Raw genomic sequence first — 19036 nt, forward strand, 5'->3', positions numbered from 1 at the left:
GTTATACAACGGCCTTTATACATCTGCCTTGACTTCTGAGTGCAATACCAGTAATTCTTCTCAGGGTTACTCTTTTCAAGGTAGTATTAATAACCATCAATATAAAGAATTGGGCAACCTTTCTGTGATTTCACCATGCCATACAAAGAGCCAATAACACCAGGATAACTCACAGTTGGTTGGTCTGACATAGTACCTTAGCACACCTACAAATCAACAACAGTAACGTGATTACTAAGAATGAACGCTAATACTACAATGTAATACATGCCTGTATCACTTGTATATATCACAAGTAACACGTACACAACCCATGACAAAGGGACTGCATTGCCAATGAAAGACATCTCCTAATGGACAAACATTATTAAAATGCACTGACTACACATGTACCCTTTCCAACTACTATCTACAAAGCTATACAGATAGACACCTAAGCCGATGCATGTTTTCTGCCAACAAAAGCCTGCTGGTAATCACTACATAGAACAATATACAGCCATCATTTATGCCTCCACAGATGCACAACAGCATGCAGTATGCTTTTCTAATGTGCGCTTCACAACGTAAAACAACCACTGTCAGCTCTATCACTGCTTCATTCAACGAAGGGAATACTGCTTATAGTCAACAGGAATTGTCCTACTACTATGTAATTAACCTTAAACATGAGTATGCAAACAGCTGTCACAGCACACACAGACTATATGCTCATGTATCTAGTGCCAATGTCAAACACAGACTACACTACAGAATAACTTATACAATTTAAAAAACATATGCAGAGTTTATAAAACCATTACAGCAAGATGCTTTTCAGTGTCAGTTAAAGCTAATATATTACTCCTTGTAGCTGTCATGGTACAATGAATAATTAATACTTACAGCAATATGTATTTGCATAATACTGCTCATAATGAGCTGTAATAACAGTATATGTTATAACTGTAGCGAATATACTATCATTGACATCAGACATTTAAACTACCTACTCACATCTTGGTTTTATTCACCCTTCCACACTACGAAAGTAATCTCCTTAGGTCTCCAGGTTATGCATACGCTGTAAAGGCAATAAACCCAGCTGTTGCACAATATACACAATTTGATGACAGTCTTCACGACCGGTAGCTCTTTAATCCTGTCTTCTTGTAGTCCCGCCCTATATTTCCATTTTATTTAGTGCAATGAGCAGATCTTCATTGCATATGCGTTTTTGTCATCAGTGGACATGACATTCATTTGTGCGCCATTCAGTAGTTCGAAATAAGGTCCTCGGCGAACTAATGGATCCGTTCTTTTGTACATGCAGTTATTTGCCTTTCCAACATTCTGACTGACAATCGGATGAATGGAAGGTATGTGACTGGTGGTTTTATGATAAACTGTGTAGTGTATGTCTAGTGTAGTGTTCTAGAGTTTGAATGTTGTGCTTCTGGTCATTCTGTATTTAGGGGTTTCGGCTAGTCTCGAGATTTTGAAATTTGATATTTTAAAATGTCGAGATTATGTAGTGAATCCATATATATATAAAGCTCCAGCACCACAAGAGTAGACCACATATAGCAGTTTATTCCATCTGTAGCACACCCAGTGTTTCACAAAGAGAGCTTTTTCATTGCTACAGTGCATCAATAAAAAGTGATACAATTTAAAGAAAACTATTAACAATCATGTGACATCTCTGTCCACTAGGAAAGCTTAGTAACATACAAGAAAACGACACTCAGTAAAACAGCAATTACACATTAAAGCGAAATACCAAAACAGATTAATAGCTATCATTTAATCGTCTTGGAAACAGAGCACCTAATTAAGTAACCCATAGCGTTTCCTTCTTATTTAATAACTGCTTTCTGCACTTCAAAGATAAAACACCCCACACACTATAAATCACAATTAAAACAAAGGTAGTGCCTTCAGATACCAACTTACATTTATATAGTGCACTGATTTCCCTCTTGTACCTAGTAGTACTAAGGTGCATTGCTATTCACCCTTTCCAAGGGCAATGGACTAAAAATAAAATTGTTAAAACTAGACCACAGTATTATAATGGGTTATGGTACAGTGTCTAACCAGGCTCTAACTGAGAAAGTAATGCATTGATTACTTGACAAATTGACTTTACATACAGAAGGGGGTGAAAGTTTAAGGTTTTTTTTTTCTATAAATAGGGTTTAGTTAAGACTCTCTCTAGTATTCAAAGATGAATCCACTAATTATTGTAACTGTGTCAATTTTATGAATGTCTGTCTCCAAAATCTTTAAAGGTGGTATTTGAATGCATATGCTACTTACAGCACAAAAAACTTGATACATTTAACCAGTTGCATTATTTTTGTTACTGTACGAGAAAAACAGAACATATGAGAAAAATCTTACCAAACAGTATTTATATGAGATTTGTAAAAAAAAATGCATTATTCAAATATTCTGCTGATGCAGATCATATACCTGCATCAAATACTATTTTTTGTTTTTTTTATGAACAATGCATGTAGGAAGACTATAGTAACTTTCCTCTGCTACAGTGATCTTAAGTGGCAGATTAGACTGGAAGGTCAGATGATCTTGTTTAAATGAAAACTCCTCTCTGAAGCCACATTTAAGATGCAGGTGGTTTGCCAAGCTGAACAGATGTTGTCAAAAACATGTTATTGTATTGAGTTTTTAATGTTTGTGTATGAGATTATATTTGCTTAACAAGTTGTATAGTCTCTTTTCACTATAATTTAGTCTGTATGCAGGGTAGATAATCTTGCTTGCATGTTTAAATTTCTTTTAAGCTTTCTTTTACTGTTTAATTGTGAACAGTATTAACCTGGACTGTTTTGTCTGAAAAGGGCATGTTTCTTTGAAAGCTATAATTTTTTTGTAAGAATTAAAGTATATGGTATTATTTTACTGTATTTCTGTAATAAACTAGCATTCATAGCAGTGAACTGGTCGAATCCTTGATCTGCTAAAAAATGAGCACACTGTTGTTGTTGTTTGTCTTTCGGCTTTTCCCGGTTAGGGGTCGCCTCAGTGGAACTCCGGTCCGCTAATGATTGGCAGTTGGTTTTTATGGTGCCGAGGTACCAGCCCAACCTTCAACGAAGGCACACCCTTTCAACGCATGTCTTTCGAATGCCCACTCGACTGTGGGGAGGACATGCAGACTCCACATGGAAGGCACTCCCAACCCAAGCCAAGAATCGAACGAGAAAACCTTTTGCTGTGAGGCAACAACGCTACCGCTGCACCACCGTGGCTTATAATTGTTGTATTTTGCTAAAATACAGACATGGCTTTAACAGTTGTAGGAAAGTACCATTCAGGCCTTCATGCAGCGTAGCAGTATGCAGACTTTCTCAAAGTGTACCTTTAACAACAAGCCAAATGTGAACAGTTTCATTACAGTGCCAAAGGGCTTTGGTCTGTAGTCAAGTCTTTGTAGCAGCCATACTAACTGAAGGTATTGACTCTTGTGCTCACTAAGCTGTTATTGCTTAATTTGTAGGGGTAAAACAGCTGACAACAATCAGAAAGCAATTTACGAAGACTGGGTGAACAGCATGTCTCCAATTTACCAACATCTACCCTCACAGCAGCAGGTTTGTACTCACTGAAATACCTTTATGTTCTTATATCAGTTAGAAGAATTTCAGAATACTTAACGTATGCTGTGGGCAGTGGTGACTACCTAAGACGTATGATCTATAACTGTGTATTGCTAATTGTGATTATATGGCTCTGGTCTGGATACATTTTAAATGCAGTTCTGTTGTATTATGTATATGTCATGTTTGTAATTGTTGTAGCATTCATATGAGCTGCAAAAGTCACTTTATATTTGGCATACTTCATTGAAAGTGTGCGTAAACACTGACATTTCATTTATTTGCATAATTTACTTACTCACTGATCCTAGATAACAATTAAATGGCCTCTGGAACAACATGTTTGTGGTCATTACTGCTTATCTTTGAACACTGGGAATGTGTTCATTGTGGGATTACACGTTGTCATCTGGCCATTATTACATATTTTCTAGGTGCCCTAAATCAGATTGCAGTAAACAGATTAATTTACTTAGTAGACACATGTCTAAACTGTAGACATTATGGAACTATAAAATACAACAAACAGAAGTAATAGTTTTGATTTTTGTTCTTAAATGTATAGTTAGGCATCAACATCGAAAGGAAAACTAGTCAGACTTTGTTGTATTATTTGGGATGTATTCAGAGCTTTGCCAATTTCCAAATGTAAACATCAGTTACTGCTCAGTATTTTACTGCATAATTTATCTGTCTAGGAAAACACTTTGTTAGAATGCAAAAATAACTGATAGTGGCTGTACAGTTAGAGGCAGTTAAAAATAATACATTTTCTGAGTGTTGGGGACATAAAAGTCAAAATAAGCATTATGAGGGTACAACAGATTCAAAACATCATCATATTTAAAATACAAAATGAGTGTAATATACTGTGATATAACTAAATTACATATCATTTCTTTTTCAGATTCCAAAATGCACCTTAGAATGATAGACACTCGATCCATACGTAGGCTAAATAGGTTGAATTTAAAGAAATACTCTTAAAATATAAACACGTACATATGCAAGCAGACATATGTAATATGGCACTCTGCTCTGTTGCAGTGTGTATTTTAAGGAATATGTACCATTTAAACTCATTCTCTCCAGTACAGCTATTTTGAGTGTGTACATTTAGCTCCCAGTGGGTGCGGCTTGAACCTTTAAAAAAAAATGAAGTTAATCACTTTGCAGTGCTAACAAAAACTCATTAGAGGTCAAATAGTGCAATTATGTTTGCCGTCATACATACTTCAAGATAAAATATTCTGATACCTTGTATGTAAGCATGGATTTGGAATTATTAATGCAAACATGAACAAGCAATATTTGATGCTTAGAGGCGCTGTAGGAGACAACTGTAGAAACAATTGAAGGAGCACTCAGCTCTAATGAGCTAATACTTTCCCCATATAAACCATCAGCCTCACTTGCCACTAGGATTCAACAATTGTCACTATCATAATGTGCTTGAAGACGTGCGGTGATACCCACACTCGCTAAACAGTGTAGAAAGACATAAGAAGTCGTACAGACTATTCTGGAAATAGTAGGTTATGCTTTTTAACTGCTTTCAGCTTGTGTTTTGTTATTTCTTAGTTTGTATGGACTATAACAAATGTGCTATTCTCTATCATACTCGTTGTTTCTAGGCAATCGTAAATGACTTCTGAAGCCGTAGTTTTGAGATCATTCATACTTACCTTGGAGCAATGTGAACATGTCCTTTATATTATAGTTATTTACTGTCTTCTGACTACTATTCCCAATTTAAAAGCTGCTGAAAGTAAGCTGCATAGTAAGGAGATTTATTTAAATAGCCAGTATTCCTCAAAGATATAGACAAGTACTACTGTAACAAAATGTAGGAGCTGGTATTAATGCTGCTCAATTTCTTCTGAGGTACATGTTCAGAGGTAAACAGAGAAGAATAATCATTTACTTCTGCTTTGCTTGGAATGAATTTGAGCATTTCTGAAACTGAAATATTTGTTACCACTGAATATTTAATTATATAGTACTCCTGGATTGCAAAGTATTCTTTTACAATAAAAATAGGTCAGTATTTCTTAAATGGTAATTATGATCACTGTAGCGCATACCTAAGCCCTTTTCCTTCCTAGGTGGCAGACAGAAAACTGGACACTTATGCTTCTCTAATCTTTTACCTGTCCAGATCTGACCTTCCCTTAGTTTCCACTTCATAGGTGGTAGATAGGAAAGTGGAAGCCAAGCATGTTAATAAAGTTTAAATGCCTTGTGTATCTTAGGCCATCACTTGCTTGATAGCAGGAAACTGAAACCCAAATATATTATCTAACTTTAACCCCTTTTTGCACCCTATATCAACTTCTAACCTTCAAACCCATGGTGGCAGTGTTGTAGCAGAAAGTTAGTGGTTGTCTATATTAAATGCTCTACTCTTATTTAATACTGTTTTGAACTTCACGTCTAATACTTTTCTCATATATTTCACCTTCATTTCATGTCTCACCAGCTGGCATATTGTTAAAGACTTTACCTCCTATTCACAAGATACAAGGTACAAGGTCTGATCCTGACATCCGACCAATGTTTGCATGATCTGCCTGTGTCTTTTTGGGGTTCTTCCCACCTCCCGAAACATGCCAAGTGTTTCCACCTCAAACTCATGCAAGAATGGAGTTGTGGGCTATGGGCCATCTTGTATAGATCAACTGCTTTGGGCATCTACTGTGGTACATAGTATCCTCAAGACCGGAGAACACTGATCACAGACTGTGTGCCATGTCAGGACTGGCCACTCAGTGGTATAAAAATTGGATCTAGGTGATTCGGTTGTGATGACTAATGTTAGCAAAAATGACCACGCCTACTCTTACTTGTGTCAGTTACTCATGCTAATGGTGGGAGGGGTGAATGTGCCTCTGTTGGCCTGTGTGTGCCTGCCATAAAGCCCAGCACCCCTGGGCCAAAAAGGTACTGTCAGGCTGGTATCTAGTTGCCCAACTTAGGTTACATGGGATAGTTCTGTGGAGCAAAAGCTGGACATGAAACCGATCAATCTGCCAAACATGAACTAAGGATTGTTACACACAATATAGGTTCACTGATAGAGTGCAACTTAGATGTGGATGACATTAAGTTAAGGAGGAGGCTGGACATACTATGTATCCAAGAGACAAGATGCAAATCTACTTGGCTCGGGATCCAGAGTGTACACCTCAGGTGGAGGACAAATCAGAAATGGGTTAGAAATTGTGGTGAGGGAGAGGTTTCAGAAGACAGTGAAGGGATGTCATCAGAATTAGTGACAGACTTATGACAATCAGTATAAGGACAGGGCACTATTCATAATGTCAACCTATGCCCCATGGCAGGATTGTGATAATGAGTAAAAGAATGCATTCAGACAGCATTTGCAGGACCTAATAGATAAAGCAGGACAACAGAAATTGGTGTTGATAATGGGTGACCTGAACACACATATTGGGACAGACAGAACAGGATATGAGGACTCCTTGGGTCCACATGGGTGGGATAACAGGAAAAAGGAGGGTGAGGTCATTTTAGACTTCTGTCTGGCAAATGGCTTGATGGTGCCCAAAACATGGTTCAGCAAGGGCGACCATAACAAGATCATATACAAGAATGGCTAACATGCAACTCAGGTAAGTTTCTTCTAGTAAAAAAGGGCATCGGGGTAGAATCAGCTATTGCGTTGTCATTCTTAGTGAAACAGTCAGCTGACAGCAAAAGCTATTGGTTGCCATGGTCAGCTGCAAGCAGTTGTCAGAGAAGGCTCTAAAGGCAACTGAGACTAGGCTGAAGACCTGGAAGATGACTGGAGAGAAAGCACAAGAGTTCAAGGAAATACTCAGGACTCTAGAGAAAATAGGTGGAGTTGAAGAAGAACTGTAAGTGCCTCAAAACACCATGTGTGAGGAGTATAGAACAGATAGGCAACTGAATCAGATGTGGAAATAAAGTACATAAAGAAAACTGGTGGTGGAACACAGCAGAAGTTCAGGAAGTCATCAAAGAAAGAGGGAATGCAGGAAAAAGTGGGAGATAGAAAAGATGGACCAGGCTAAGAAGGAATACTGGTTGGCTAGCAAAGAGGCTAAATGGCTCAGTAGATAGCACAAAGAAATTCTATCAGGTTGCAAGGCAAAGACAGAATGATAAAGATAGCCACCCTTCATAAGGGATATCAGCAATAACTTGCTCACCAGTCCACAGGACAGATGGAAGGAGTACTTCCAACAGCTTCTGAATGAAGAAAAACCCACAGAAGGTGTACTGCCCCAGATACAGTCTATGATGAAAGAAGGGGAGGATCCCACCCTTGAAGAAGTAAGAACAATACTGAGGAAAATGAAGTCGGAGAAAGCAGCTGTTTCAGATGAGCTCACAGCAGATATTGTCAAACTGTTGGGAGAGTTGGAGAAGAAATAGCTCCTGAGGGTACTCATTTCTGTATGGAGAGAAAGTTGTATCCCAGATGACTGTAGGACAAGCATACTAGTGCCAGTGTACAAGAACAAAGAGGATATCCACAACTGTGATTAGTACAGAGATATCAAACTCCTGTTACACTGCATAAAGTTCTGCAGAGGGTGATTGATAAATGAATATGCAGACTAGTAGAAAGCAAGATGAACAGTTCAGACTCCAATCAGGATGTAGTATAGTGGACCTGATGTTTGCACTGTGAGACAGCCATACCAAGAAAGTTGATTTGAGCAGTCAGTCCTACAGTTGTTTGAAGTCTCAGAAATGGTAGAATTACTGCAGGCTATGTACAAAGACCAAATGACTCAAATATGAACAGTATTTTGTTTCACAGAGGGGTTCCCAGTGGGAATGGGTGTACATCAGCGTGCATCTCCGAGCTCACTGCTGTTCATACTGGTGATGGACTGCATTAGCAAATAGGTCAGGGGAGACAGATGAACAGACTTGCTATATGAAGATGATGTGGAATTATTGACAGACTCTGAGAAAGAACTTTAGCAAAAGATGGGAGAATAGAATGCAGAAATATAGGCATATAGGAGTGCAGTTGTAGTGGCAGCAAATGGGGAGAATCAGAACAAGGTGAAAACTGAGATAGAAGGGAAGATAGTGGAACAGGTTAACAGTTTAAAGTGTCTAGGAAGGGTATTTGAGGAGAAGAAAAGTTTGAATGAGTAGTGCAAAACTAGAATTAGATGGGCTGTTGCCAGCTAGCACAGAGTGCCAGGGTTAGTGTATGACACAAAAATGCCAAAGAAGCTGATAAGTAAGGCATTCAAAACAGTGGTGCGACCAGTACTACTGTAAGGTATAGAAAGCTGGGCAGTAAAGGAAGAGCAGTCGAGGAAACTAGAGTTGATGGAGATAAAGTGCTTGAGACAGGTAGGAGGATGCACACTGTGGCAGAGACAAAGAAATGAGAATATCAGTGCAGAAGCCATGGTAGCTCCAGTTGAAGAGGAGGTCAAAGAGAATAGATTCAGGTGATTAGGTTGTGATGTCCCCTGTCTGGACCAGTAATTAAGGAACCTGAATCCTCACCACTGACACTGGAGAGGGACATTCACTTGGAACAAAAATTGGGTGCACCCAGTATTTCCAGATGCAGCTGTCTGCATCAAGCTCAATTTCCCTTAAGCGCACACAGGTAACACACTCAGTCTAGGGTCTGGGTTTCTGTCTTTCTCACCAGATCCCCAGTAAGGCTCCCACTGGCTCAGCTGTAGAGTTGAGTCTTCAGCTGGGTGTCCAAGCTAAGTCCTCCACCACTCTCTCTGAAACAAGTGCTTCATGTCCCTGCTTCAAGTAGCTGACAAACACAAACTGAGATTAGATTTGCCCCCCCACACACACACACACACAGGAAAGGCTGGCACAGGTTTACCAGTTATGCCCCCTTCTGCCCAGACTATAAGGTAGTTACTGCCACTAGACACACTCAAGCAAGCTACCCTAAGGCTCTTGCAAGGGTACCCAATTATACTGAATGAAATTAATATTAATACGAATGGTAGTTTGACCAATGCAGTAAGGCTTTCAGAAATGGCCACAGAGTCACCAAACAGAAATGACAATTTGCAAAGGTTAAAATATTCTCTAAAGGACCAGCCAGAATGAAACATTTAAATGTACTCAATAAATCATAAAAGAACACAAACATTCTAAGTATATATTTACAATAAACACCAGAGTTTCAACCACAGGGAAGTATTAAAATAACACAGATTAATAGATTCACACAGATACAGAAAATCAGTGCTTAAGTAATCTCACTATATTTTCCTAACTGATCTCAAGGGTTTCTATTCAGGCACCTCTCAAGCTATCTCCTTCAAGCCCCTTAGTGTAGGGTCCAAGAGCTGAGCCTATCTCAACACTACCTTTTTGACTTTTCCCAGCTCCCCTTCCACAGGAAGTCTGGTATCCTCTGACAGCAGTGCCTCACTGTCAGCTTGGATGCTACCACTCATCTCTGTCCTTGCAGTCACCCTGTCCAAGGGAACACCAGTACCTACCAGCAGCTGTGGCTCACCTTCAGGCTCACTGCTAGAAGGTAACACCCTCCCTGAAATAGCCACCTCTTCAGCCCTGGCTTCAGGTGGGAGGTCTGTCTGGTTCTCCTCCAGGCTACCAGACCCACATTCCTATCTCTAAGCCTGACTTGCATGTAACTACATGCACACAAGGTACTGCATTATCAAAATCATTCCATATCAAGACATCTACAGGGATATCCTCAAACACATCTACTTGCTGATGTCAGAGGCTGTCTGTCTTAACAGTGGTCTGTTTTACATCCACTAAGATTGCATATAAACTTTGGTGATAGTTTGGTACCCCTGCTGCCTCCAGACAACCTACCACTGACATGCTGTTATTCCCACTTGCTGACTTCAACCACCTTTTGTTCCCCACCTTGCCTCTGTGGACATCTATATGATATATGGCCCCACTGGTTACATTTAACACATTTAACCCTTGATCCTGACTGTGTACCTGAACTAGTGGCTTTCCCTGTTACTGAGGACTCTGTTGGGGAGGTTTAGTTTGCCAACCATGGGTTCCCTTATATCCATATGCAGCACTGGGTATCCCCTTCCTGTGCAGTGATGCACTGCTTGGTAAGTAGATCCAAGTTTTTCCCCAGCTCATCTGAAGAGTTACACACACAGTCTTCAAATCAGATTATCATGTCGTCAGGCAAAATGCTAAGGGCTTGTTCCCTAATCAAAATGTCTCCCAACCCTTCAGAAGTGGTGACCTGACACTCACTCACCCACCCACCAATGAAAATAAGTGCTTAGCTCAGCAATATAATCACACACACACACACACACACACACACTTTTATCTGCTTTGCATCTATGCTCATGAAACTTTTTTTCTGTAAGCTTCAGGTGTTAACTTAAAATATTCAAATAAACATTTTGTTACCTTGTCATAATTTAAACAATTAATGTCAGACAATTTAGAAACAACAGTTACAGCTTTACCATGGAGTAAAGTTGTCAGGAACCATACCCAAAGCCCTTTGTCAACATTATACAGTTTACATATCCTTTCAAAGATATGAATAAAACTATCAAAATTATCCTCCACTGTAAATTGAGGAAGAAATGTACTGACCTTGATTCCTTCTGGGGTTTGGTTATTCCCTTCCCCATTACCTCCATGACCCTGTCAAATAGTCACCATCACTCTGTCATGTTGACACTGCTTCTCATTTTCTTCAGCTTTCAAATGCCACAGTCTCTCTGCTGATTCTAATTCCCAATGTTTGTCCTCCATTTCAAGTCTAAGTCCAGATGGATTTTTAAGTCTTCTTCGGAAAAGGTGAACTGTCCTGTTTCTGATGGATTGCATTACCAAACTGGTTGTCGTCCTGGTTGCTGGTTTATGTTGTAGCTGCAACTAAGGCTGAAATAATTTTCTCTTTAGACAGGTTTTCATGCAGCAGTCCTTTGGCTTCACACACCTTGGCCAACTAGTTCTTTGTCACCTTGTTATAATCCCCTGCTGACATCTTTGCCTGCTTTCCCTGACTAAACTAAACTGAAAAAAATAAAATAAAAACTGTTGGAAAATGCAACTCTGAATGTTTACCTTGTGACTGCTGAGAGGACACACCTTTAGTGACAACTGCTTGCAGACTACAGAATTTCAATTAATATCCACACCACTGCTCACTGATATGTGACATCCCCTCTCTGGGCCAGTAACCAAGGAGCCTGAATACTCAGCACTGACACTAGAGAGGAACATTCACATGGAACAAAAATGGATGCACCTAGTATTTCTAGATGCAGCTCTAGCTCTCTGCATCAAACACTGTTTCTCTTAAGAACACTCAGGGAACACACTCAGCCTGGGGTTTGGGTTTCTCTCTCTCTGTCTCTCCCCAGGCCCCCATTATGGCTCCCCACTGGCACAGCTGTAGAGTTAAGTCATCAGCCAAGTGTTCAAGCTCAGTCCTCTACCACTTTCTCTGTGAAACCAGTGTTTTGTGTCCATGCTCCAAGTAGCTGAGTCACACACTCTGAGATCTGCTTTGCAAGTGCGCGCACACACACACACACACACACACACACACACACACACACACACACACACACACACAACCTCCTAGGAAAGGCTGGTACAGGTTTACTACCTATACCCCCTTCTGCCAGACTATAAGGTAGTTACTGCCACCAGACACTCCCAAGCTAGCTACCCTAAGGGTCTTACAAGGGTACCCTATTATAATAATGAGTTTTTCGGCTTATCCTGGTTAGGGCTCACCACAGTGGAACTCCGGTCCGCTAATGATTGGTAGAGGATTTTTATGTGCAGGGTTACCGGCCCTGACACACAACCTTCAACGAAGGAACGCCCATTCACGTATGCCTCCACACAGAAGACGCTCTAGCTGAGAATCGAATGGGACAACATCTTGCTATGAGGCGACAATGCTACCGCAGCACCAGGGTACCCTATTATACCAAGTGAAATTAATATTAATGCTGCGGTAGCGTTGTCGCCACACAGTTAAACGTTGCCCGTTCGATTGTCAGTTAGAGCGTCTTCTATGTGGCGACATGCGTGAATGGGCATTCATTCATTAAAGGTTGTGCATTAGGCCCGGCAAGCCAGCACGTAAAAATCTACTGCCAATCATTAGCAGACCGGAGTTCCTCTGTGGTGACCCCCTAACCGGGAAAAACCGAAAGACACAAACTAATGGTAGTTTGACCAATGCAGTAAGGCTTTCAGGAGTGGCCACAGTCAGCAAACAAGTATGAGTACTCTCAAAGGTTAACATTCTCTAAAGGACTAGCCACAGTGAAAAGTTTAAATATATTTAATAATAAATAATAAAAGAACATGAAAATACTAAATATCTATTTACAGTAAACACCAGAGTTTCAACTACAGGAAATATTAAACTAACACAGAAGAATAGATTCACACAGATAAAGAAAACAGTACTCGACTAACCTCACTATATTTTCCTCACTGATCTCAAGAGTTACTATTCCCTAGTTAAGTTACTTACTACAGCAAGGCAAGATGAAGTAGATGAGTGATCCTTCTATGTCAGGTTTCCAAAACAGGGTGCCATGAAACTTCAGTCTCAACTAGATTAAACATTATTTTAGTTTTGGATTCCAGAATGGTATCACATACATCTGGTCATCTGACCTCTGGTTCCATGCAACCCTCCCCATTTCTAGAAACTGCCAGGATTTAGCATCTATGTGTCAGCAGTACAGAGACAGAGCTCCTTGCTGAGATCTGCTGCAGCTCTTGGTAGTCATAGAAGCATAAAACACTTCCACTCTTCCTACAGAAGGTAATAAACCATACTTCTTACAGACATTGCATCTCTGGCTTCATTCAAAACTATGAGATAACATCTTTATAGCCTAGGCCCAGTAATTTAATTTCTTAGTATTTTCCAAAGTCAGGTGGATTGAGATTAACTTCTTTTCTTCCAGTATTTTCTGTTAAAGCATATACATTTAAACAGTTACAATAATACATTTATATTTCTTTTTTTCTGTCCAGCAGGGCACACTGTTGGTACATTTTTAACACAAACAGCTTTGCAAATACATTTTTCAACACAGGCATCTGTACAGACCAATTTGATATACAATTGACATATAATTCTTTACAAAATTTCCAGCTAGCTGTGCTGTGCTGGCATATGTTACACATCTCCTTCACTACTACTCCTAGCATAGCTGGCAGTACCTCACAACGTCACATAGTTCACGTGCAGAAAAGCAGAAGACGATCTAGTGAAGAAGATTTGGAAGAGACAGGAAGTAAGCAAGTAGAAACAAGTGCATCCAGCAAAAGAGAAGGATGGACTGTGTGAAAGAAGTTGCGACAATCTCGTATGAGTGTCAGAGAAGGTAGGAGAGTGGCATTGAATCAAGAGAGATGGCAAAGTTGATATGAGACCCTGACCCAATCTAGAAAATGGAAAAAAGGGGGTTGATAATGATGATGATAATGACAATCTCATATCTCACTACCAGCTGGTATACCAGCCAAGTTAATTTCAGTACTCTAGTTAAAGTGAACACAGCATGAACTTTAATAAAAATTCTCATTGTATACTCCTTGTATCTCATTAATACCTATGTGGTGCGGAACTTCGCACCTCTAGCAGGCTACACACATCTTGCATTCCAGAGTATTTTCTGAAAAATAAACTTAAAAAGCTTGAGATAACCAAATGTAAATATTTTGTGAGCAAAAAAGCTATTATTACTGTACAAATAACAATGTTATCAGTAAGAAGTATTAATACTCATTGCATTCATGGTCTTTTCCATAAATCGTGCAATATATTATAGTGCACACAAACCCCAAATTGTATGTTTTCTTACCTTTCACAAACAAATGTTCATATCTTGAAAATTAGACAACTTAGACATATACTGTTAGAATATTTTTATTAACATAAAGCTTTCCCATGACAAAAATAAATTCCTTTATATGTGCATGTTTATTGAGATATTTACAGATATATGAAAACATATTTTTAATTTTAATAATTAGCAATATCAATAATACTGGGCATCTCTAATGGTGTACAACTTACAGTGCAAATATCAAAGACCGTTTTCTTTAACAATATCTAACTCAATTTGAAAAAGAAATCAGTAAACCCTATTACCCATTTCTGTATTTATTAGTCCAGTATCATCCAGACTACCATTCCTAATACTAATCCATTGTGACTACTCATTACCACTATCTTAATACTAAAGTCATACACACACACAAGTTTATATTCCTATTACAAAAAGCAAACACGGGCCCTCACCCACACATCCATTCAAAGCATCCAGCTATTAATCACTCCTCATAAAAATTAACCAATCACAACTCATTAAAATTTGGATTACTAAATGCAGGTTGCATAATTCAAAAAAGGTGATCACATTTAAACCAGGCTATTCCAAAACAACCCTGACACATCAGGTTTATGTGAGAAATAACGTATCGCAGTTCCTCAGTACACTCCCTTTCCTAACTGCAAAATAATATGCATGAATTATCTCATTCTAAGTACAGACGGATACTACCTTCTGTTCCTTAAGCAGTACCTCAGCTGCTCTGCCATAAGAGCATCATCCACTTCAGACAGATTTTTCCCAAACTGGCTCATAGCAGACTTCACTTTCAACCTTTACTCAACCATAACTATAGCAGCCATCTACTACTGATTTTCAGTAACCATTTCCTTCTTATACAACATAGTCAAGGAGCTGTGTAATTTTCTCTCAAAATGACTAAATGTCCTGCCAATCAAGGATTTCAGTCTTGATTTCCTATGTCCATGCAAACTTTACAATAAGTATAACATGCTCAGCATTGTTGTAACTAATAAGCTCATTGGAATCTGAAACACTGCCACCAAGCCTCCAATTTTCAGGATTACTGACCCATTACATTTCCTTGACCATCTAAAAAAATCAAAATCACCACCCATAGATTTCAGTGATTATGATACAGAACTTGTTCTGATTGCAGCTCCGCAATCAGTACTCAACTTAACAGCATTGACTGAACCTGCTTCTGTCAAGGATATAATCCAGATATAACATGTAGTCTCCTGGCAAACACCCTGCACATCTGTAGCCTAAATACTTCCCTGACATTGCCCACTTTGAGTTCCTTCAAACCACCATGGTTTACCAAAGACCTGTGCATGCTGCTTATAATATGTGGTAAGAAAACTCAGATTTCTTATTAGATAATGAATGGTAAACTAAGAATTAAGGCCAGAAAAAACTATCAGGGGAATCAAAGCAAAATACTAGAGATAAAGACAGAGCAATACCCTATTTAGTCCAGAAGGTGTATGAAATGAGAACAACAGAACTAGCAACTACTCCAAAACTAATAGCAACCTCCCATTCATCTCTTTAACGCACACATTGTGCCTAAACACTTCTGCTCAGACCCTTCTACCAACTGCCCTCTGCACTTCCAGTCAACCATATTGTATCTACTAACATTTTATTAAACAAAAACCTCTCTCAAAATTATAGACAAGCTTCTAGATTCATTATTAAACCATGGTATTACTTGAACCAACTGATTATTTCAGTGATTCCTCAAAATATGAAAAGACTGCGTAGTTCACAGTTGTATATATTCGATATATTCCTATCACAGTAATACAAGTCTTGTTTGGTCAGGTGTTTGCCTGTGTATGTGTAGGTTTGGTAGTACATAGTAACATTTTACATTTATTAAACTTGTGGCATGCATGAGCTATTTACAATAACACATTAAATGAATAAGACTGTGACGTGGATTTCGAAAGGTTACACACACACACACATCACAGACTGTGAAACTGCTTTTACATTTGTTATATTTAAAATGCAGTTTGTAGTTTGGCAATGTAAACAGCAGGACTCAACTGGAATTTCTTATACAGTTAAGCATTAAGGATAGTACCTACCTGTCATTTAAAGTGTGGTAACCAGTTGTACTGCTCTTTTAACACCACAGATGTGATCCAGAGACAGAATGGCATTTGATTCTAGGGGTGTGGTCTTTGAGTAAGAACTTGAAAGAGAAATAAGGCAGAAAGGAAAGAATATCAGAGAAAGCTTAATTACATTTACCTGAGACAGAGAAGTGGAAAACAATGCTGGACCATTTGTTTGAGATAAAAAGTGCATTTAGAAGGAAGCTTTATCTGGAACTTTACTTCCCTGGAGTTTGTTTGCAGTGAGCAGTCCATTAAGATTTCTGCTAAGTTCTTTATGAACTAATTTGTAAATTAAGCTCAACTGATTAGATAGGTTCTAAGGCTGCAGACAGTTGAACGAGGTCAAAGTCTTTTAATAATGTGTTTGGCTAGCAAGCAGCATGTGAACAGGACTTTTTGGACACTGAAGGAGATGTGGTGATAATGCCACCACAGACGCTCTTACAACAGAGCATAGAACATGCGGTCTGATGTCTGACTATATCTGTAATATAGTTTCCAGCTTTTTAGGGTGGATTGAATTGCTTGCTTAAGGAACCGGACAAAATCATGCGCAACTACAACTGGGTAAAATAGGTTTAGTAGCCAGCCTCAGCATACATTTCACATCCCCTTTGACATACTTTTGTTAAGATTAAAAACAAAAAACACAGCATTTGTGTTTGCTGTTAACAGACATATAAAATAATATACAACTTCATGAAAATGCGTAATTGGTGCCGACTTTAAATTATCAGTCAAAATAACACTTTTTCAGCAAATCTACAAAAAAAAGTTTATCATTTAAGTAAAAAATTGTTATAACTAGCTAAAAACATTAACACTTCCTTCTTAACTGCAATGCACTTTGAACCATTTTCACTTGTCATCTGTGAATGCCAGTCTTTTATCTTCTTTCCTCTTTCTGCCTACTCTTGTATTTTCAAGTTCATACTCATTTAAACAGTTGATCTAAAGTGTTTTCTTTTACTTTGTTTGTGTGATGAAGCCCAGAGCTCATGAACAATTAACAGAGGGAAAATAAGTGTGAGAAAGAGAGCTTATTAAATTTCCTGCATATAGCTGCAGAGAAGTCTGCAGTGACAGGTTGTAATACTGTGCTGCAGCGTCAATGAAAGAGAAAGGAAATGCAGCGAGCGATGCTCATGTGAACAGCTTCAAGAGTGTCTAAGCGATCTTGTATGCAAAGCAGTGGCAAGGCATATGAAAGCCTTAAAGGGCAGTTAGAATGGTGTTTTTATCTATTTTTTTGACCAAATTATAAGTTGGAAATGTGATAAGGTAATGAAATATGGGAAAGCAAGCATAAGGTAGAACATATGGTGAAATAGTGAAAACTTAAGGAATGACCAGGATGGTGATGAAGAAGGTGAATAAAATACTTTTATGGGTCAAGTTCCCAATTTTATACGTGTGTGTGTGTGTGTGTGTGTGTGTGTGTGTGTGTGTGTGTGTGTGTGTGTGTATATATATATATATATAATTTTTTTATATGTGTGTATGTGTATATATATATGTATATATTTTTTTATACATCTGTGTGTGTATGTATGTATATATATATTTTTTTTTTATACATTTGTGTGTGTATGTGTGTGTATATATATATATATTTTTTTTTATACATTTGTGTGTGTGTGTGTATATATATATATATATATATATATATATATATATATATATATATATATATATATATATATATATATATAGATAGATGACACATCCCTCAGTTGTTACCTATAGAGATATTGGTCAATCACAAAAGAGTTATGGTATGGGTCACAAGTTAAGAACATAGTTTAAATGCTGGTCAGATTAACCTAAAAATTTTCAAAATAAGGTACAGTTTGATGAAGGATGGAGCAGAAGTTGTAGGAAAACATTATTGTCCCTGTAAATGAGGTATAATGACAAGGTAAGTGGGGAAGGAAGGAAAGGAAGTAAAAGGAAGGTAAGAGGGTTAAGGTAGATAACAGGGCCGCACAAATAACTGGAGAAGATGGACAGGACTGACGAGACATGCTTGACACAATGAGGAGGAGCAAATGGAGAAGGAAACATAAGACAAACGGTACACAGTGGTGTTTGGGAGAATTGGACAACAAACAGGGGTGGGCATAGACACAAAAGGGAGAGTAACACCAGGACGGAGGATAGGATGGATTTGTGCAGCTGCCATCACTATGAACTAAGACTCAGTGGGAGCTTACTTGTCATCTCATGCTCCCTCACCACTGGGCCCTGGCTCAGATAATGGAGCCAGTGCAGAGCCTGGACACGAAAAAGTGAACAATTGGAGGAGGTTCTCAGGATAGCCAATGTGGGCATCTAGCTAGTCATCAGGCAGCCAGCACCCCCATAATGTCAAGTCAGCTGCTGGTGTGTGATGGACATGCTATTGCCACATCCACTGCTTCCAGCAGGGACAACAGCCCCAACCTCCAGT

General features: G+C 38.8%; 1 protein-coding gene across 7 annotated transcripts in view; it reads left to right on the forward strand.

The window, feature by feature from the left end:
• The window catches only part of LOC122811493 (circularly permutated Ras protein 1-like), a 1239209-nt gene that overhangs the window by 1138929 nt on the left and 81244 nt on the right, over window positions 1-19036 (forward strand). For all 7 annotated transcript variants that reach the window (XM_044083365.1, XM_044083368.1, XM_044083363.1 and 4 more), the window contains one exon: window positions 3506-3599. In XM_044083365.1, the coding sequence (XP_043939300.1) occupies window positions 3506-3599 (94 nt within the window). The remainder of the gene's footprint in view (window positions 1-3505; window positions 3600-19036) is intronic.

The sequence above is a fragment of the Protopterus annectens genome, chromosome 9.part0 (assembly GCF_019279795.1).
Source record: "Protopterus annectens isolate FY-2018-M chromosome 9.part0, PAN1.0, whole genome shotgun sequence".
Taxonomy (NCBI): domain Eukaryota; kingdom Metazoa; phylum Chordata; order Ceratodontiformes; family Protopteridae; genus Protopterus; species Protopterus annectens.